Below are 22,137 nucleotides of genomic sequence, written 5' to 3'. Positions count from 1 at the left end.
AAAACAAAGCACAGCTCCGTGACAGATCCATGCGTTAAATCCATGCCTACCTGCAGCGTGTTTCTGAAGAACGTGGGCCAGATCTGAGTAAGGATGTGCTGAATTTTTATTCTCTGGATATGAGCATCAATTCAGAGATGATCTCAGTTTCTAGACAGACACAGACACACACAGTTTTTAAGCCAAACACAAAAAGAAACACGTTCTGCATGTAATTCATCTTTCTGTAGCCATTCTTTCAGCTAAGTGGACCTTTGATTAGGCTCTTAAAGGCAACAAAGACTTTAATTCAGTAGACTGTTGCAGTCAACCAAAGAATTGAGAAGCTTCCAAGCCCATAACCAAAACCTAAAACAACTCTTCCATCAGTACACAGAAGAGCCCCGTGACAGACATGTTTGCACATTCTGTATTTACTGAAAATCTCACCAGCCAAAACCCATTCGTGTTTTATTACCATTCACCAAAACATATCAGGTTTCCTATCAGCCATTATGGCAGTGCATTTGTCATTTTAATTTGTTGCAGTTGTTTTCTGTTTTGCTTTAAGTTTTTGTTACCATTTGTTCTTGGTTCTGAATCACATTTTGTGTCATAGCTATTGGTGAACTTCAGTCGCGTTTTCTTTCCTCTTCTGCACAGTGCCATTAAAACCCATAACCCTGAACATGACCAATGTTCAAAGGCCTTGCCTCTAACAAAAGTGAATCTGTTCCTTCCGTCTTGCTCTTTCCTTTTAACATCCCTTGGGATAGTTAACACAATTACTTTCATTAAAAACTAATGTCTTAGCTGCAAGATGTCTGTGGTTGCTTTAAAAATCTCAAAAAACCAGAGAGAGCTTGTTGTTAATATACGAACAAAAAACATCTAATCCGATATTAGTTAATAATCCAATATTAATCTAAACTTCTGGGTCTAAACTAAAAGTTTTCTAGATTTTAACATTCTCTAATAACTTAACCTTGCAAATTCGGTTTTTTTCATGTTATGCAAGTATTTATGTTTATTACTGACTTAAAAAAAGAAAAGAAAAATCAGTGCTCTAAGAAAATGGCATAATCTTGAACTTCAAAAAATGTACATCTATATAATGCAAGGTGTGGTACTCCAAGGCTAGCAACCTATGGATGTATTAGTTTACAAGCTTTGCACCATAGTACATTAACGTGGTTATAACAATGCAGTATGTAAATTATACAGTTTTACACATTTGCATAATCCTGTCTCTCTTTTGATACTGATTTATGAGTTGGGCAGAAAATTGAGAGAGAAATCTATCCATGAGTTATTAATTGCTGTCTGGCCTAGCAGCACCTTCTAACCTCAATTTTCCAGCAGAAATCATTAATGTTAATAGCATGCAGGCCCCTATTTGAGAGCCTTAAAGGAAATTTGGGGACAGGCTAAATGGAATGTAATATGAGGAGAGAAGCTTTGACAAGCATTCCTCATTATCAGAGGAAATGGACAGTCTTCATTTAGACTGGTCAATGCTCACACAGTCGTTCTTATTTTTAAAATTATTTGCATTCACTGGTGCTGTGGATTGCAGGATCCAGCCGAGTTGCACTAACACTAGACACAGAGCACTTACAGACACGGCATAGGCACTTCCCGGAGGGAGGCTGCCGCCTTCTGAAATGTGTCGGTATGAAGCGCATGTAGATTTATGATATACTGCCTGTCTTTTGCAGGTGTAAGGTGGGAAGTACAATCGGGAGAGTCCAACCAAATGGTTCATATGAATGTCCTAATCACTTGTGTCTTTGCCGCTTTTGTCCTGGGAGCCTTTATTGCGGGAGTGGCCGTTTACTGTTACCGGGATCTATTTGTACGGAAATCCAGAAAAATACACAAAGATGCAGAATCAGCTCAGTCCTGTACTGACTCCAGTGGGAGCTTTGCTAAACTGAATGGGCTGTTCGATAGTCCCGTCAAGGAATATCAACAAAACATTGATTCACCCAAACTTTACACAAACCTGTTGACTAGCAGGAAGGATTTGCCACCAAACGGTGATACGAAGTCCATGATGGTGGACCACAGGGGCCAGCCTCCGGAATTAGCTGCGCTTCCAACTCCTGAATCTACACCGGTTCTTCAACAAAAGACTCTGCAGGCTATGAAAAGTCAATCGGACAAAGCACATAGTAACCTCAATGCTTCACGAAAAGAGACCCCACTGAAAAGCCCTCAGTTTTTTCCTTCCAGTCCTCCACCCCACTCTCCTCTAAGTCACGGACATATTCCTAGTGCTATCGTTCTTCCCAATGCTACCCATGATTACAATACATCTTTCTCAAATTCTAATGCGCACAAGGCAGACAAAAAGATGCAACATATTGATCATCCACTTACAAAATCGTCCAGCAAAAGAGACCACAGGAGGTCTGTTGATTCCAGGAACACCCTGAATGATTTTCTGAAACACTTAAATGAAACTACTAGTAATCCCAAAGCAATTATGGGAGAGATTCAAGTGGCCCACCAGACTTTAATGCTGGATCCCATGGGAAATATGTCTGAGATCCCACCTAAGGTTCCCAACAGGGAGGCGTCTTTATACTCTCCTCCATCAACTCTTCCGAGAAACAGCCCCACAAAACGAGTGGACGTTCCCACCACTCCTGCAGTACCAATGACCTCTTTGGAAAGGCAGAGAGGTTATCACAAAAATTCTTCACAAAGGCATTCAATATCTGCCCTTCCTAAAAACTTAAACTCACCAAATGGTGTTTTGTTATCCAGACAGCCTAGTATTAATCGTGGGGGGTACATGCCTCCCACGGCAGGCACAAAGATGGACTACATGCAAGGGACGCCTGTCAGCGTTCACCTCCAGCCTTCCTTGTCCAGGCAAAGCAGTTACACGAGCAATGGCACCCTTCCTCGTACAGGAATAAAGAGGACACCCTCCTTAAAACCTGATGTGCCACCAAAACCGTCATTCGTTCCTCAGACTACTTCAGTCAGACCACTGAACAAATACAGTTACTAGGACATGTCTGTGCTAAAAACGAGTGTGGCATTGACCTGTACAGGTTGTGAGATGGTGGCATGGTAGACACATAAGACAGAGACTTGCTTGTTATTAAAGAGAACAAAGTGGCCAAAGAAACTGTCTTTACTTCAGCAACATCTGTGTCTTGCCACATGTAGCTATAGCAAGGCTTCAATGTACTTGCTAAGAGCAAACACAAACAAAACAAAACAAAACAAAGGAAAGTGCTGGTCATTACATTTCTTTTGTTTGGAGCTAAGGAGACATGTAGCACAATGGGGTGGGGGCTACTTTACTGTTCTGAATAGCTAAGAGAAAAAGTTATTGGGAAAAAAATCAGTAAGCAAATACTTGAAAAATGGGTTCCATTTTAGACTGCCATTAAGCGTGGTCCTTCCCATTAAATGTGAACATTTTAATATGTATGCATTCACCTTGCCTCTTGCACAAATGTCAGAAAATGGTAATGTCTCAATGAATATCTGGGTTAATAATCAATTTGCTGGAATTCAGTCTCTGGCCCAACTGTAGCATTGGTTTTTTTTCTCTCCATGTGTGTGGCATTTTGTTTGTGCCACAGATAAAGCTGTGTGTGTGTGGATGTGCGTGTGTACTGTACACACTAGGATGTACTTAGATTCCCATTGCATCTTTTATGCTGTGGAATTGTTTACATTGAGCATGACTGAACAAACAGATGACTCTGCCTTCTGCAGCCCATTGGGTTCAGTTTGGAGACAGCTAATGATGAACTGCGCATCTCTGCCAGCCTTCTGAATGATAATGCCTTGATGAAATAGTCACCCAGTGAAAGAGTGCAGATTTGTTTAATTCTTCATAACTCTTGTTACGCTGCTATTGATTCAGAGCTGTGCATTTCAAATCTAGTGTTTTGGGCTGGAACGGGGGAGTTTTACTGTGTTTCCACAGTGCCTCCATCCAATACCTGGCCACTGTGAACTTGAGCCCCTGTACTTCTCATTGAGGGCAGCTAATAATCAATTCATTTGGTAAAGGCCTGTGTAACTAGAGGTTACATTTTTCTTGCATTTAATAATGCCCTACACACTGATTGACATTGATCTTGTCAATAAAAAAGAAGACACATTAATTGGCCTGGCAGAAGCAGTCTGTGAAAACTCAACAGTAGTGCAATCAATTTGTTTTTGTTGTATTATGTAAGGGTTGTTTTTTTTTTTTCCAAAGTCATGCAGGTAATGACAATATTCTGTAAATATTATGTGTGAGTTTACCTGAATCTGTGCATTTTGTGCCTTATTCATGCAAATGATAAAAGTACTAAAAAAGAAAAAAAAAATCTGTCAAGTGTTCTCACTATAGCACATATCTCCCGAGTGCCAGTTGTAAAATCTCTCAACAGCACCCCAAAAAAAAAAAAAAAAAAAGAAGAAAGATAAAAAGCAAGAATAATTAATGGTAACTAAAGGCAGCCTACAATCCAAGACGACAGCAGCATTAAATCACCTTACCATGATAAACATTCCACTCCAGCTCTCCGAAGGATCAAACAGTTATAATGTGAAATCAAATGAGGTTTCTAGGGTAATGGAACACCTGCTAAAGTTGTGTAAGCTATTTAGTAGGTTTTACAGTATCCACTTGCAGCTGATGTTCAACACAGATGGCTATTTTAGCTTGCAAAATACACACTACCACATTGTTTATTGAGCATAACTATAGAAATAACCATGGCAGAGGAATATTCATGAATTAGCGGGACAAATAACTGCAATGGGTTTCAGAGACGGTGGAGATTTATATTACGTGTTCAAAGGGGAGGAAAGGTTAGTCACTGAAAACTGGATCTCTGTTACAGAACAATGAATAAAGGATAGAAGTAGTATTTTTTTTCTTGCAAGGCTGTAAGGGACATTTATTTCCTGAGACCTCTGGATCCAAAAATCAATGATCTCTCTTCCTAAACACTTCTATCTTGCAACTAAAACACTACAGATTAATAACTATTAAAAATATACTCGGTTGTCAAAAGACACAAACTGATCCGAATTCACTTTACAAATATTAATACAGACTTGTGTGAAACCGAAAGATAAATGTATGTGAACCCTGATAACCTCCTGTAACATTGTGCTGCCTTGTAGATGGTAATGTGAGTTCTCTCAGTATTTATGTTGAAATTTCTAACATTCAACCTAGTCCTTATTCTGTTAATTTAATAATAAAAGATGCTTTATCCATTTGTGCAAAGGTAAACGCAGATTGTATCTTTTTTAATGGTACGGCATAAAAAAAGTAACCCTTAAATGAAGCTGCTCTATACTATAGAGTACTTTAACATGTATAGATATCTTGTAAACTTGTATTGTGGATGTGTAAATAATACGTTCTTTGGGTTTTTAACACCGCATGTAAAGTCAAAATAAAATATTCCAATGTACCTAGTGTCTAATGTCATTATTAGTGAAGCCAGTTTTAGGTGCATTGTTGCTGGGGGTACAATAGAGGAAAACTGCTTGCCTTTAAAAGCTCTGTGAAGGCGGCACAGACATCTCCCATCAGACTTGCAGAGGTGGACGGTGACTCACACGGATGTCCTTCATTTTCTTTGCAGCCACATGTTGACATGCATATTCTTGAAGGAGAGTGTCTGTAGATGACTTTCAGGCTCCTGAGTTTAAATATAAAACGTCAAAGAAGGAACTGGCATGCACTGTTAGAGTGTAGGACAGTCTGGGTTACCCATAGGATACACCAACAAGATGCACTGAATTTGAAAATACATGCTATGTACCTTTACCGGAGCTTGATCCAGGTTTCAGCTGGGCACTGGTTCCTGTGAAACTTTCTTGTTAAGGTTAGCAAAATACCAGTTTTGTGCAAATACAGTACAGTTTTGAAAGAAGATAGTGTGTTCCTTCTAAAATGTAGGCTACTAAAAGATAGAGGTAACTCCTGGCAAAATTAATTGCAGACCCTACAGAGCAGGGCATTCCTAAATACTTGTTAATGCTTAATAATTGAAATTCAGGTTTCAGGCAGACAGTAGAGCCCAACAGAAATGCACATGCCGTGTATTTAGTATCTGCCAACATCACACGTAATTTTAAAATAATCAGGGTGATTTAGTATCAGAAAACAAATACAACACATTCTTTTAATTAAAAGGTGATTTGAGATAATGGATAAAAATTATTTGTTATGAGATTATGCTCTCCAAGGTATTAATCATTTGAAATTACTGTGCATGTTGTAACAATATGATGGCATCTAGTTGTATCTTATAGAAAAAAAACAAAAAAAAAACAACTTTCAAAGGGCAAAGATACACAGTGCTAAAAAAAAATAATCCCAAACCTGTAATGGCTCAATATGTATTTTTTCTAGTGCAGAAGCAAATTTAAACAACTTCTGATTGATGCAGGCTTCTTTCATTGGATGTCTCTCTACATGAAATGAAGAGTCAAACACATATAGCTGTCCTATGCTGCACGCCGGTGCAGCCTTCCCACTTTAAGCTTACCTGTGCCCTTGACACCAGAGTGCCAGCCAGCGTGGCTGAAGGTGTTCCCTCTGTGGGGGGGGCGTACCTTCTGAAGCACACCTATTGCTGTAATTTTCAGTCAGGCAAAGAGCTGTAATAAGAAATTACAAATATAAACGCGCATCTACAACACAAATATTTTTGTTCAGAAAAATATCTCTCTTTATTCTATCTGAAAGATGTCAAGGGAGCATTTCCCACAGTTACTTGTTTCAGTCTATTTTGAAGCAATCTTCTCTTAACCAGAGCGCGGTGGTGACTGGATGGGGCTAGCCAGGGGATCATCTTTCATAACACGCTCTGCCAGGCTACATGGCAGGTGCAAACACCACAGAAGTCTATGAAAACAAATACTCACCGCTTTTGTTAGAAAAAATAAGCACATGAAAAACTCTCCCTTTACTAACAGCGAGGGAAGGTGGCAGCCATAGGTTAACATCAGCTTTCAAACTGTTTTTTCTTCAGTGACGATGCCAAAGCAGCCACCTACAGACTGCCCATTCTGAAAGGGAGCTGCAACAATAAGGAAGAGCTCAGCAAGTAAAAGCAATTAAAGCAATTTCAGTTTTTCTCCTCAGATGCTCTCCTGGGTCAATTGGTTGGTTTTAAGCATCCTAAAGTCTCTCTTGAAGAACAATCCTTAGCCACAGCACTAGCTGATGGGCGCAGGAAGGGTGCTTGGTGCTCGCAAGGGGAGATCCAGAGCATGGAGCTGGCCCCAGTGCTCGGGGCTGGTGCGGGCACGTGAAGGCGCCGGAGAGGTTCCTGCTCATCCCTGGCTTGCTTTGGGTTTTGTAGGAAAAAACAAAAATAATTTTGAACAGAACACAGACAGTACAAAAGATGAAACAAAAAAGGGTGGCAGGCCTATAGTAACGAGATGATTGCAAGAAAACCAATTTGTAAAGCTGTGAGTAGTTACCTCTATGACTGTGCTGCCAGCACAAACCTATGGCCTTTTAAATTGGGATCTTAAAGTAATCAGAGTAGTTACAAAAATCAGGATGCCTCTGTCTTTGTGCCCTCTTGCTAATGACTCACTCTGACCCTGGGAACATTCTGCCGGCTTTATCCAGTGTAATGGATCCTCAGAAGGCAGTGTTCTTAGCTGGAGTATGTGCAGTTGGACTGTTCGTAACGTTTTTCCATTTCTGAAGGTTTTCTTATTTTTCCTTCTTCCTCTGTGATTCTGAGCACCAGCAAGGACATCTTGCAGGTAAATAAAGGGAAAGAGAAATCCCTTCCCATCTGGGAAAGGTTAGTATTTGCAGGAGCGGGGAGGAGTTAGCTGGTATTTCCCCAGGTGCCTATTAATTTCATAGGATGGAAAAATATTTTTTAGAAATTGATCACGAAAAAATACCTCATAAATGCAGCATCTGGACTTCAGCTGGGATGTGCAAGCTTTTCATATAAAAAGCGGTACCAGGAGGCCAACCTACCAAGACTGCATTTGTTGTTCAAATGTCATCATATCACAGTATGAAAGAGCAAGAAACCAAAGGATTTGGGAGAGGGCGGAAAAAAAGACCAACATTAAATATTTAATTAGATTCAGCTTTGCTCAAAGAACTAGAGATTCTTGCTTTTTTAGTCAATCCTACTACCGTGCAACTGGTGTGAGGGCCTGACTCCGGACCAGCCATTGCTGCCTGCCTGCAAACGTTTTTGTAGACATATTGCTTTGGCCTGACACACATCTGAAATTGTAATCTGTCCTGAACTCTCGACTGAGAAACTGTTTCTACTCTGCCTGAAATTAAATTTATTGGAAGCTCTGATTTTATTAGTGCATTCTGAATTCAGTTGATGACCTGATTTATGGTCTGCTTGCTTGCTTTTTTCATACAGTCACCAACAACTTTTCTGAGCTCTGCTCATTAAAATCATAACTAGATCCAAGTCTGTGTCCTACAGTGAAGACTACTGACCAGAGTGGAGATGCGAGAGGGTCGCCATGTTTAAGTAGTTTGAGGATTCCTTGGACTGCAATGGTAACGCTGCGTCTCCTCTGCCAGACTGGTGCTTCTGCCCTTCGTGTCAGCCAGGGAAAGTGTTGCTCAAGCTCCTGTAATACTAAGGGTAAGAAAGGAGAAGAAAATCTACCACATGGATGAGCTGTCATGACCATTTTCAGGAATGGTCCCTGTTTGTCAACAAAATGGGAAGTTTACAACAGGAAAACTTGAATGGCCAAAAAAAAACAACCCACAACCCTGAAACCAACCTGCCCACATCTTGCAGTCCTTGTTTTGCAAATCACAGGCTGCTCTTCCAGGGCAGAGTCTTACTGACTTGCACAAAAATCAGCAAAGAATAACAGTTCTCAGTGAAGGCCCTTCTGCAGGATCATACCTGGCTGTAATAGCTGTTTTGTAACTTTTTCCAGTAGCTGACCTTAAACACTGGCAAAGGCAGACCATGAGCTAACCAGTTTGCTTCTGTAGCTGTATGACAGCTTTTAATGTATGTCTATTCCTGCACAGAAATGGACGGCTGCCTAGTAAGAGAAGAAAGGTGGCAACTGGCTTTTAATTTGGGTCGCTTTAAGCACAGGCTTATTTCTCAAATCTTTTGATTTACAATGCTGGCCGCACATAAGGAAAAATAATCAAAAGTACATCAGAGAAGATGAATCATAAAAGCAATGCACGAGCTAGCTGTACCTTCCCTTTCTGTGCAATGAATATCTGGATGAAATATGAAATCAGATGGATCTGATTACTCTGATTTCCTCAGGAATACATGTTGGTCAATTAACAGCTTGAGATTTTTTTTGTTACGGACTAATGGTAAATTTTTATAATCAGGCCGTGCTGTATAACCGTGAATGGCTATTAGTCACAGGTTATTGTGCCTCGCCAACGATTAGGTGAGCGAAAAGCACTTCCAATATTAATGCTGTATGTGAGAATTGATTTCTGTGAAAGCTTGTGCATGCAGCTCTGACATTCAGTCTCTGTCACTGTTAGCACGGGTGAAATACTGACTCCATTGAATGAGATGGCAGAGCTGCATGGGGCCAGGACTTTACCCTCAATCACTCAGACATTCCCAGAAAGCAAATGCTAAGGAGGTGTGAGCAAAGCCAAAGCAAAATGGGATGCGCATCTGCAGGAAAGCATTTGCTGTAACAGGACGCAGCCCCATCATCATCTCTGGCCACATTTGTTTGATAAGGAGCTCGAGGTTTCAGAGTAAGAAAAATGCCTCTGTGAGAAGTGTCTGCTTTTTCTGGGTTTCGGAAGCTTTTCCAGCAGGTACTTCAATGGGAGCTGAACAGGCTTGCTTAGGCCAGCCAGCATTTTGTGTGTGGAGTCCCCTTGCCATCCCTGGACCACAGTGTGTGTAGTTGTAAGTTTGTCTGGTTTTAAATTCACTAGAAAAGCCCTTCACATACTACACTCAACTGTGACAATGTGCCAGATGCCAAGCTCCCAGGCACAAGAGAAGACCTACATAAAAGGTACCCACTGAGCTCATTGAGACTATCCTGTGGGGAGCTGCTGGTGCTAAGGGAAGCAGAAGAGGGTGCTTGTTTCATTTCTATTGGTAACACTCAAGTAAAGGGTATCAAAATACCAAAATCACAGAATCACACAATGGTTGAGGTTGGAAGGGACCTCTGGAGATCATCTGGTCCAACATCCTTGCTCAAGCAGGGCCACCTAGAGCTACTCAAGCATTGAGGAAATCACTGAGCTGAATTAGGACCCTGAGCTGACAGTCAGTAAAAATTATTACTTACCCTTAAAGATCCTTTCTAGTAGAACTTTCAGATGAAGCAGATCATTTTGCATAAAGGTGAAGTCTTCCTTCTACCCACACTGAGGTGTCTGGATATCCAACTGCTATTTTTACTGCAGCACTTACTTGTCTTTGAGAAGCATGGAGTGCACATCTCAAATAGTCCTTCACTATTCAGATCCCAGAGGGTATCAGGTGATCCTAACGTACAGCGTACCACTCTCCATGCGAGCCTTTCATCTGAAGTGACATCATGATCAAAGACAAGGTTATCCGGCATGCAACGCACTGTGAGAAAGTCATGTGATATTTCAGAGCTGCTTCATTACTGGGATGGATAGCTCAGAATGTACTTGAAAATGACATTTTACTATACACAATATCATCCATATTACAAGCATTCCTTGCTAGTTCCTGCTGCTTCAGTTAAACTGCAGTACTTGGTAAAAGGCTGGATTTTCTCTTCCACAGGAACAAAAATCCAGGTAGAATTCCTCCCCATACTCCAAAGGAGGGGGTATGCCTCAAAAGGCTCTAACTGGAAGATATTCCAGGCCAGGAGGGACTAAACACCACATAGGACACAAAGCAACATCAGTTGCCAAAAATATACTTTTTGTCACATTTCAGACTAAAACCACTTAGAAACCTGTCATCTCAATTTGACAGGGGGCAGGGGGAGAGAAAAAGTTTGCCTGAAACTGGTTGACAGAATGGACAGCTTTATGATGTTGGCTTCTAACAACATCTCCCACAAATGCCACACAGCTAACAATGTCAGCAGTTTCTATCTAAATCCAGGACTGTATTTTTTATACTCCTTGTGTTCTCTAAAACAGTCCTGCACAGGACAGTAGCTAACCTCTCTTGTTAATTAAACCTCACTTTAGTGTTTCAGTGCTCATTTGGTTTTTCATAAAGTCCTTCCAATGAAAGTGCCTCCTCTCTGTGGCTGCTGCTTCATAGGATATTCTAGCCTCACCCCCCTCCGCTTCAGATGCAAAGTCAAGTCAGGGTCAGAGAAGCCCAACTTCAAAAAGTCATACTGCACCTTTGTTACACTACCTGATCTCACCTCTGTGCTTGTCACAGCATAATGACAAGGCAGAAGCTTCTCCAGGATGTTTCTCTATTAGCTCTTTCCTATTGAGCATGGGGTCCCCCATCCCATCCGTGTAACTTTGGTGTTAACATTTGTACCTCTGAAAATTTCCCCAGTTCTCCATCAAACACCCGTGAGTAGCTTGTCCATAGCAGGGTCAGGGAGAGCGGTGGGGAGACAGACCCACACCAAACCAGGAATCTAAAAGTAAGTCTGGAAAACCAATAGAAACCAGCAGGAGATACATGCCTGAATACCACTCGTGCCTTTGAAAATCCCCTCAGCTGTTAGGCCTATTTAATCCTTGCTCTCTGTTCAAACATTAACAAAGACGCCAGCTATGATGTGTATCATTCACCCTGTAGGCACAGGGAAGAACCACGGCATCTCTGGAAAACATACCAAAACCCCTAATTCCAACCCAAAGAAGCTACAGACACCAAGTAGCTAATACCTCTTGGTGAAGATAGTGTTTCAGTCCATAACTACTGACCTGCGAAGTCCCCAATACCTTATTCGAGTATTTCTGAATTATCCAAAATTGAAGAACATGTTTTCATTTTGGGGGTTATTTTTCTAGTTGAGTTGCTTTGCTGTTATGGCTGTTGTTTTAAAATAAAGCAATTCTGGAATACTAATAAGTCTGTGTAGATTTTTTCCCCAATAATATTACAGAAGTTGACATTAAATGTACTAGCCTGAACTCAGTTTCTGTCTGATTTAATAAATCCATGCCAACCAACCAGCAATATTTTTTTTTTTAATTAACCCTGGAGGTTAAATGGAAGTTTACTAAAATCAGAATATGTTAAATGAATAATTTCTCTTAGCTTATTTCAGGAAGTCTCTCTCTTACCCCAATAATCAGTTCAGCTGCAAAGAGATCAATAAGGTCTTTCAATTCAATGAGTAGAATGCATACATTAAAAAGTTGGTAACAACTGATAGACTGGAGAAGGTATTATAGCCTATTATGGGTTTTTTTGACACTAAATCTATCTGCTAAAAATTCTTGAGAAAAGGTTACTGTCCATACACTAATGTTGCCAAATGGAATAATTTTTTAGTGCTGGTTGAGAAGATTTTCTGGCATTTATCCACAAACACAAGTCTTATCTGTTAAATCCTCATTACAGGAGAAGCCAGACCTTTCATCCTGAAACTAAAAATAGCTTCAGAAGCCAACCATTGTTGGGTCTCCCCATCCCATAAACGGACAAAGCAGGTTCTAGTTTCCTAGACTGTACAATCCCAGTGAAGAATCCTCCCCTTCCCCATTAAGGAGACTCCCAACCTAACAGCTCACCAGGTGCAGGACACACAGCCCCAGATACACTGCACACCCTTCTTCGCCGCTTTTGTGAAGAAGCTGTCTCCACAAAGCAGCTGGGGTTTGCTAGCCCAGTCTTTGAGTGGTCACTCAAGACAGTTCAGCACAGGGTATGCTTGTGAGCAAAGAGTAAATTCAAGGTGATTTAATGTCATCTTGTTGAAATACAGGGAACAGTATAAAGCCCTCCAGTTATATCCTCTTTTTTGCTATAATTATACTGATAGTTTTAGATCATTAAATACAGCCATTATACACCTATCAACCTCTTCAGCCAAGCGTGCAGACTCACAAAGAATTGTGTTTTTAAGAGAGTCAAACTGCAGCAAGAACCCAATGACAGCGTCGGCAGCAGCACACTGGAGCTTTAGCTCCGCAGCTCCCAGCAGAGCAGGGAGTCTTTACACCCGTCACAGGAGGCAAAAGTAATGTGCTAGAATAATATCATGCTGCAGAATCCCCTCCATGGATTTAAACCCCCAGAGAGAGAAGTGTCTTGGTTTATTCCCATGATATTTCTGTAGAACAGAAATCACCTGGCAAATTACTTCTGGTCGTATTTGGCAGGGATTTATCAACAGCGGTTCAGTTCTCATCACCATCTCAGAGTTTTCCTCAGCGGCCCCATTCTGTTCTTGTTAAGTAAACAAGACTAGCACTCAGAAAAGTGCTCAAAGTAAAGCGCTTTATATTAGGTGCCTGACTGAAATAAGCATTTCAATTAGATTCATTAAAGAAGTTATTACTTGTTAATTGAGTAGCAACAGACTGCTAAGGATCACTTATTGAGGTCTAATAAGTATGTAAGAGCGAAATCTACTCTTCATGTAATTCCATCAGCAATAAACTAGTGTAATTAGCTTCTTACTAACAAACTTAAATTGTGGGGAATGTTGAGGCAGATAATTGGCACTTAGGAAGATACCTATAGTAAGTTAGTGCGGTATCAATTAACATACTTATGAAACGTCAGTTTAAACTGAACAAATAATTGATACCAATGGGCTGCGGGTTACTTGGTTAAATGCTATTTAAATGCTTAAACTTTCATATCCAGAAAAAATTAAAACAAGTCCTCTCACTGCTCTTTTTAAAAATTATTACATATGCCTCATTTGCAGATGTATAGCCTATGAATTATCTGCAATAACCACCAGTAAGGACTCTGGGGTGCCGGCTATGCGTGCTGACACATGTGGGTGATTCAAGGATTTGTTTGCCCGGGCTGCTGTCTGCTCAGGAGCCTGCTTCCCTCTGACCCATCACTCCCTCACGCTGCGTTCAGGTTATTTAGCAACCTGTTTTCACAGAATTGTACTTTTAAAGGAGTGCGAGTCATCTGAAGTCCAGCTAACCCCTACTCCTTGCACTTCAGCAAACTCAAGCTGGACCTCACCTCCTTTCCAGTTTGATCAAATTAAAGCTCATACCTCATGACTCTGAAGTCTCGTTTTATACATTGAGGCACTAAAGCAGAAACTTCTGCCAAAAGGTGATTCAGAAAGATCACAGTAGCTCTGGGATCAGTTCCTTCCCCAGGAGCTAGTACATGCGATACCTTTACATGCCATTTGGACTCCATAACCAGCCTGAGCTGATGGGACAAGGTAAACACTAGTTAATTGTCTGGTCAGGACAAGCAGCAACAGAACTGACCTTCATGCCTCCAGTCCTGTGATCTCATCACAGCTCAGTCTCTTCCTCAAAATATTCTCTAGATGTTCTGGAAAGGCTCTGCCTCCCTGTTTGAAACAGAAATCCCTCTGCTCTCTCTTGACTTAACATGCAGTTTGGCTGCAGGAAATGAAACATTCTGCAGTGGCACAGAGCTTAAGGAGGACTTCTGTTTGTGTAAAAAGCCTGAGCCCCCGTGCCCAACACAGGCCTTGGGGACAGCAGCAGGACAGGAAGGTAAGAAACGCACATTTGAGGGAGCAGAGCCAACCCCTGGTAGCACAGGCGATGGGCTGGAGCTTCAGTGAAGGTGTTTGGAGAAGAGGCAGAAGCATAGAGGTGGGATGCTGCCAGGGCAGAAACCAAGCAGGAAAACTGAGGACAGCAGGCAATAGTCCCCAGCTGGACACACCAGGGTGCGGGGCAGACAAGGCAGAAGGGAGGGGGAACACAGGGCTGGGGTCTTGAGCCTGGGCAAGGGCTGGAGGCCCAGGTAGTGGGAAGCTACTGGCAAGGGCAGTACTTGCCATTTTAAGGGTATCTGTGCAAACCAATTTTAGAAACTTCTATTTTAGAACAGGTTCACCCCTCCCCCTTCCTCACACACAGAAACACATGCTGATCCATCATGTGGAAATACTTCAGACTCATCTATTTAAAAAAATTGACAGCGTATCCCTGTCAGCTAGGAGTGTGATTTTATATTTTTTTTCCCCAGCAATGCCAGCAAAAGCCCTAACGTAGACATGGCTGTAATATGAGCAAAAAGGGGAAAAAAAGTTTCTTTTTGCCAATACAGCTTCTTTTACTCAGGCAACTGATGCAAGCTATATTTTTGTAGGCTTTTTCCTAGTGTAAGCTTCTGCACGCTGAGTGACTGCACTGTCAGTGCAGCTATGCACTAGGTTTGAAAAAGGTCTCCACAAGACCTTAAATTGGAGGAAGGACAGCACCTAGCACTGTGAAATCCTGTCAGTGCCTGCAGCTTGTAGGTATGGATGCAATAAAAATACAAAATAATAATGAATTCCAAGCCCAACTTCACCACGCTCCAGAGTAATGGCAGCCAAATCCTTCTCACTTCCCCAGCCTTTCTAGTAAGCAGCTCCGAGCCACTACAGCATTGCAGGTGATCAATGTGTGGTTAGAATAAATCATATCTCAAAACTTAGAGCTGACTCAGTGTCCAGAAAGCCCTGGAAAGTTGAGAAGTATGGAGAGGACTTTTTTGTTCTGTGTGAATGGAACAAAACTTAAGCATTTGGGGGAAAGGCAATCTCAAATAATAAATAATGCAGAGATTCCAACATACCTTTTAAAGCTTCAGTCCCCTTATAATTTAATGTTTGAAATGCTATGCTATTCCTTTGGAAGCCTTTTCTCTCTCTACTGCTGATGATGGTCTGTCTTCTTAGACACTTGAATAATGTCTCTCTTCCTCTTGCAACATCTTTTTTGACTGTTCCTCATGCATAGTAATGCTAATAATCTTGCAGCTTTCAGCAACATTCTTCTTCCTTTAAATGAGTGCCTGGTTTTATGTGGGGCTGTTTTGTTCAGCACCTTGTTTCCTGCATGCCTGTTTCACTGCACAGTGTACCTGTGTACATACAAATGTCTATTTACTGCTGCCCATTATGAGCCGCTCATGTTCCATTTAGCAGCATGCAGAAGAATCAGACTAATTGATTACCTATATTGTATAAATTGTAGCAAAGCATAAATGATACAGTCAAGATTAGCTTGCTATTATGTTGAATATTGTACAAATATATATGTAAGCATAATCCCTCCCAAAAGAACTTATATCATCATTAACTAGGGACCTTTTGCATGTGAAATGGACTTGATACCCAGCAAATTATACAGCAGATAATGCTATGTGCAGTCATGCAGAAGGATATATTTTATATACTTCTACTACCTGACCACCACAGAGTTTTACAATTCTTTCCTCAGAGAAGATGAATTCAGATTCTATCACTTCCTAAATGTAATAATGTAAATATGGACAATAGGTAAGTATTAAGCTCATTTGTCAAGGGGAACTAGGCAATTCATCTCAGGTCATGAAGCAAGAAAGGATGAGAAATGCAAATAGAATCCAAAATTTAACTGTTAGACCAGTCCTGTAACCGGTAGGAAGCACACTACTGTGCTTTGTCCTTCTAAGTTATTTTTAAGCACCTTCTCAGTCATCATTAAATGTTAAAAGGATCTTGTATCTTTTGGAAAGGGTGCAGTTGAAGATCCTGGCTGTTTCCAAAGCTTCCTGAAATAGACATCCTCACGTGTAAATAGCCAATATAGGATTTCAAATGCATTTTATATAAATAATTCTGGTAGGAAACCTGGACTAAAAACATTCTAATGGCTTTGATACAAGTGCACAAGTGCACAGTTGGTCTATGAACTTGCAGCCACTGCAAAGAGTAATCACATTAATGTGAACACTATTCCAGCGGCAGCTGACAAAGAAATGAACACCAAACTAGTCAGCTCAGCCCCCTCCTGCTTATTTAACCAGTGCTCCTGCTGCACTTAATACTATCACTATAAAGTCCAGAGAGAACTCTTCTGCTTAAATAAAGTCTTGAAACAAAGTCATACTCTGCATTCTCAGAAACAGTCACACACTATTACATGGAGGAAGCAAATCACAAGCAAGAGCTTAGAATAAAGGTGGAACACCCAGACACCTTCAGAACACGTAACATGATTACAGCAAATGCCATCATTTGCTTTTCCTTTGAATTGATGTTAACAAGTAAAGCATTTTACTTGTGTTTGTTTACCCGGAGAACATAAATACTGCATAAACTACATCTTCTTGCCAACTAAGCTTAGTCTACAGGCTGGAAGCTTGTTCTAACTATGTTTATACTTGCAAGGAGTTGAAAGCTCAGTGGTTGAGCAGGAACAATGTGGGATGCTACATACACGTGAATTGTATTTTTCGTTAAATAAGTACTTGAGAAAACCTTAAATGTCTCAGCCTGAGATTGCCCAAAGATCTGCAGCACTGCTCAACAGCATCTATCTCCAACAAGTATTTCATGAAACACCTGAAGTGCTCTGGGAACCAGCATCCTAGTCAAAACAGCAGCTTCCTAAAGGATTTAGAGCCACCTTTCCTCGGAAGAGGATCACAAAAGCACTCAGGTCTTTGTGAGGCACTAATGCACTACTAGGCAATCCAGCAATGCCTTCCTAGGCTTTCTGTATGTTCCAGCTTCCCTAATTTTCCCTGCAGAAGCCCCTCTTGCTCATGTGCCCAGCAGCTGCTCAGAGCTCTGCAGACTCCCTTCAATGAGCCAGCTGCCCCGTACCTTGGTGGTGTAACACCAAACCTCACAGGGCTGGGATCCTGGTGGAGCCCTTCTGTCGTGGGTTTCTCATACTCCACAAAATACAGCGTAGACAGGCCATGCTGTATTAACACAGTGCCTAAGAGCTTCACAGGAACACACAGCTAGTTTGCAGAAATTTTACATGCAAGAACTTCAAGATGCCTCTGAATGCCAGCACAGCTTCAGCACTAGGTGGGTATACCCTTGTGGATATTCTTGGAGAGCAAACACCAAGCGATGTTGCAGGAGAAGCATCTTGCAGTATTCTGTGCTATTTAGTGGGGATAGAAAAAAGCTCTGTACTTAAGTCTCCCACCAGGCAACTGTAAGGATTTTTGCCAATTCAGCATGAGCTGATCGAAACTTAACTGTTTCAATCTGCCTATGATGGGCTAGTTCTGCCTCCAAAGCTGCAAGCTGGCTGGAGACCCGTTGTTGGGACCTATGGATTGAGAGGAAAATGGAACGGTTTCCACTGTTTTTGTGCAAAGCCAGAGTCTGATTTGTGAAAGAAGTGACAGCACAGTCTCAAAAGGTATCTTTCAGCCAGCCCAAGGATGAAATGTCAGGTGCTTCTGCCTTGCTTGAACACCCCAGTTCTGATTTCCCATTTCACATGGAAACAAAACAAGAAACTGATATGCCTGTGTGTGGTTGCTCTGTCTAATACAAACTGAGCTGTGCTCCATAGATTACTGAATGAAATATTAGCATCAAGTACCACCATGCAGTGTGCAACATCTGGAAAAAAGTTATGGAGCAATTTTCATTATTTTTATAGGAGAAGAGAAAACTGCAAATGGTAGATGGTATAAGAGGGAATTCTAACAGATTGTACATTGTAGGAGACTCTCTCTCCAGCTGTGGCAAACCTGATAATAAAACACACAATCATCTCGAAGTTCAAACATCAGCAGAAACAAGGCAGCCCCCATGGAGAGCTTCCATGCAAGACAGGCTTTCAAAATGGCAGCTCCCCACAGGTAAGAAGCAGTCTGGATGCTTTGGAGAAAGTCTGAAAACATTTAAAGGATCAAGGTATAGCCTTGAGTGAGATATTCCTTTTTTTGTGTCTTTGGGGGAGGTATTCCTTGTTTTGTGCATTAAATAAAAGAGTGTGCAGATACTTCACTTACAAGAAATATCCTTGATACGCATATATCCTTAGGAACATAAAGCAAAGATGATTAGAAAGCAAAAACAAAGGAGACAGGAGGAATTCTAGGGACAAAATGTTCTTGACTGGCTATGGAGAAAAAAAAATATCAAGAGCTGCAAAACAGCAGCCCCTGTTATTTGCAAACACGTACCAAGGAGGCTGAGAATAGACCCAATGACAGCTGCAGCCTAATTGATAGGAGACTCGCCTAACAGGTTGTCAGACTGCTGCATGGCTTCAGTCCAGGCCACGATGCTGGAGGCGCAATGTTAGAAACACTGACAAACGTTTACTAAAAATAAATAAAAAAATATTCCAGGGCAAAGGGAAATATGGCTCCAAGTGACTACTTGCAAAATTGCGTTAGATCTCTAGGAAAGAGGAAAGTAAGCAGCAAAACATGTAAGTCTCCCCGGGGCCTGCAGGACAGGCACAGGCAGCCTGCCAAGGCACTCCAGGATTGTGCTGCCTGTCAGGAGCATCGGCTCTGGGTGTGCTGAGAGCAGACCTCTGCAGATGCAACGAAAATAACTACCAGATCAGCAAAGAGCACAATCAAGAGAGTTGACTGGCTGCAAAAGAAAATTATATTTGATGTGTAGAGATGGATCTGTTTAATGGTAGGAAGGAAACCACAGGGGCAGGTCTCTGAACTGTTCTTTTACTTACCAGGAAAAGGATGTATGGCTTCCTTCACCGGTGGGGGTGGGAAGTGTTGTGAGAGAGCTGGAAGTGGCTTGGGTACAGGTACAGCCCTTCGCTCATCCCATGCAACACGCTCACAGCCATAGAGTCACATCTGGGATTCTTTGAATGTATTCAGCTGCATGCTAGGACAGAAACCTTGAAAGAATCTTTCATCTTGAGCTCCCAAGTCAGTAATGCATCCAAGCAAGCTGCAGAGCAGACAGGTGAACAAGAGAAAGCTAAAGCAGAGGGAGGGGAGAAAAAAAGAGAGAAGCCATATGGATGAAAGCCTGTTAGGACTGTGAAGGCTGCTGTCTTTGAAGGAGATCCAACCTTGGTAAAGCTGAGACTCTATGTGGGAGGGAAACAATCTTCTGAAGGTAACACATAACACTGTAAGTGGCACCTAGGGCAGGGATATTACTGTGCATGCATGCACAGAGGGACCTTGAGCCGTGAGTGCACAGTCCCTCTGCATTTCCTAGCACTACTAAACAGAGAAGTCGATGCTTGAAAAGAGCCCTTCCACAGCAAGGGGATCAGAGCAGAAAAAACCCAGCACTGGCTGAGCAGTCCGCCTTCAGCTGTTCTCCCGCTCTCCTTGTTGGCTTGAGGTTACTACACTTGACACTTCTCTGTCACTCTCTGGTTATCGGTGAAGATGATCAGCAAATCAATGCATTCAAAATTCATTCCTAAAAATACTTCACTGATTTCTATAGAAAGGAGCTTGAGAACAAACACTTTCTTTACTTAGTCACACCATGATACTCGTTTCTGTCTCTGAGAACATCCAAAAAGGTTGTGAAATATCCATAAACAACGTTTTGCAGCACTAACCAAGTGATTTTAACATAACAAATAAACTCATAAACCTCCCTGTCTTCACACGCTGAAAAACAAAGGCAAAATGCACTGAGGAATTGTTTGCTGCTCTCTCCTTTATGGAAAAGTGCCATTAGTTCTTTATGATCCCTGAATTAAAACTCAGAGGGCACTTTTTTTCCACAGGAACATACAGAGGTCTAACACAGGGCCACCACAAAAATTAATGGAGCAGCCACATGGCTAACTACTCTCTAGGGTACTTTCAATATATGCTCCTTAGCAAATCTATGGGTAGCTACAGAAGAACTAGAATATTACTCACAAGCCAGGGCAGTCTGGATGAGGCAAGTTAACCATAGTGAAGGGTGCTGCTACATGAGAGTAAGACTGTCAGAAACAGGTTTCAGAGGTAGGCTCCTGCAGCATTCTCTGAAAACCCAGCCTGCTCATCACAATCTCCCCCTGAAGAGCAACAATTAGCAGACACTTCTCCTTTATTAGGTGAGTTCAGCTACACGGTTTCCAGTATGGGAAATAGGGAATAACAAACAAGAAATTCAGAGCAAGGATCATGAAACAAAAAGTTGCCAATAAAGTGAGCCAAAAATCTCAAGAGGCTTTTGCTTGGTGGATACATGTGTACATACAAATATCCAGTTATGTATTCAGGCAGATCAGAAGTTTTTCTGATAATTACAGCAGGAGGTGAACCTACTTCCAGGCTTTACAACCGAGCACCTCTGGATTGCACACGTTCTGGGAGTATCAAATTAAGAAAATTAAATCACCCAAAACTCTGCTACACATTCACAGCCCCAGATCTGGGTTAAAATATTAGTAACCTCATCTCTTATTAACTGTAATGAAAACCCAGTCCTTGGACTATGGGGAGTGTAAAACCCTGTTGAAGGTTAGCCTTCTGCTCCATAAGGCCCAGTACTCAATACAGTTCAAGGTGCTGTGTAGGAGAAAAGGCTGTAGACAGAACCACTATTTTTGTCTTGTTTATGAAATAAACTCCCTGAAGAGTATACTTGCATCGCATTACTGCAAGAGTAGAATTACTGCTTGTGCTGGAAACCAATTTTTCACACAGGAATTTTTTGCCCCCTATAAAAGACCCCAACCCAGATTGGGTGAAATTTAGAAGCATGTTCCCCGATTGACTTTAATAGAAACAGGACTGAGCTCTATAATCAGCTTTTATTTAAGGCAGACATGCTCTTTTGTACTGTGTTTTTGTAACTTCACTAGACCTTAGAAAGCATTAACCTGTTTTGAATTCACAACACTACTCCTTAAATACTGGACTCTTACCCCAGAGACTAAGGATACTGAAACACTGACCTCCTGCGTCCAGCAATTTTGATCATGAGTTTGCATCCCAGAACTGCAGGTCAGGTTTAGATCTCAGCTCGGTACATGAGCACATAGTGGGAGTGAGGAGTTATTTTCTAGGGCACATGAGTCAAATGCTTCATGCTGATAGAGAAAATGGTATGGTTACTGAATGTAAAGGAGTTTCTGCTTTTTTACAGCCAGCCCACTTCAGCAGAAACCTCTGCAGGAAATAATGTAGAACCACTTCCTTACTGAGCAAACCACTGAAAGATCTTGGTTATTGACAGGGAGCAAGAGATGGGAGATGGGAGATAGCAGAGCGCAGGAATATTCAAATGCAGTTTGGGGTTTTACAATAAAAATGACTTTCTGCTTTTAAATAGAACAAACTG

General features: G+C 41.5%; 1 protein-coding gene across 12 annotated transcripts in view; it reads left to right on the top strand.

Moving 5' to 3' along the window:
• Window positions 1-5,423, top strand: part of SEMA6D (semaphorin 6D) — a 138,634-nt gene extending 133,211 nt beyond the window's left edge. For all 12 annotated transcript variants that reach the window (XM_040600623.1, XM_040600634.1, XM_040600630.1 and 9 more), the window contains one exon: window positions 1,698-5,423. In XM_040600623.1, coding sequence (XP_040456557.1) covers window positions 1,698-3,001 — 1,304 coding nt within the window. In that variant the 3' untranslated portion in view covers window positions 3,002-5,423. The remainder of the gene's footprint in view (window positions 1-1,697) is intronic.
• The last annotated feature ends 16,714 nt before the right edge of the window (window positions 5,424-22,137 follow it).

Source organism: Falco naumanni, chromosome 7, assembly GCF_017639655.2.
Source record: "Falco naumanni isolate bFalNau1 chromosome 7, bFalNau1.pat, whole genome shotgun sequence".
In the NCBI taxonomy this organism is placed as follows: Eukaryota; Metazoa; Chordata; class Aves; order Falconiformes; family Falconidae; genus Falco; species Falco naumanni.
The sequence above is the reverse complement of the archived record's forward strand: the minus strand, read 5'-3'. Positions and strand labels throughout refer to the sequence as shown.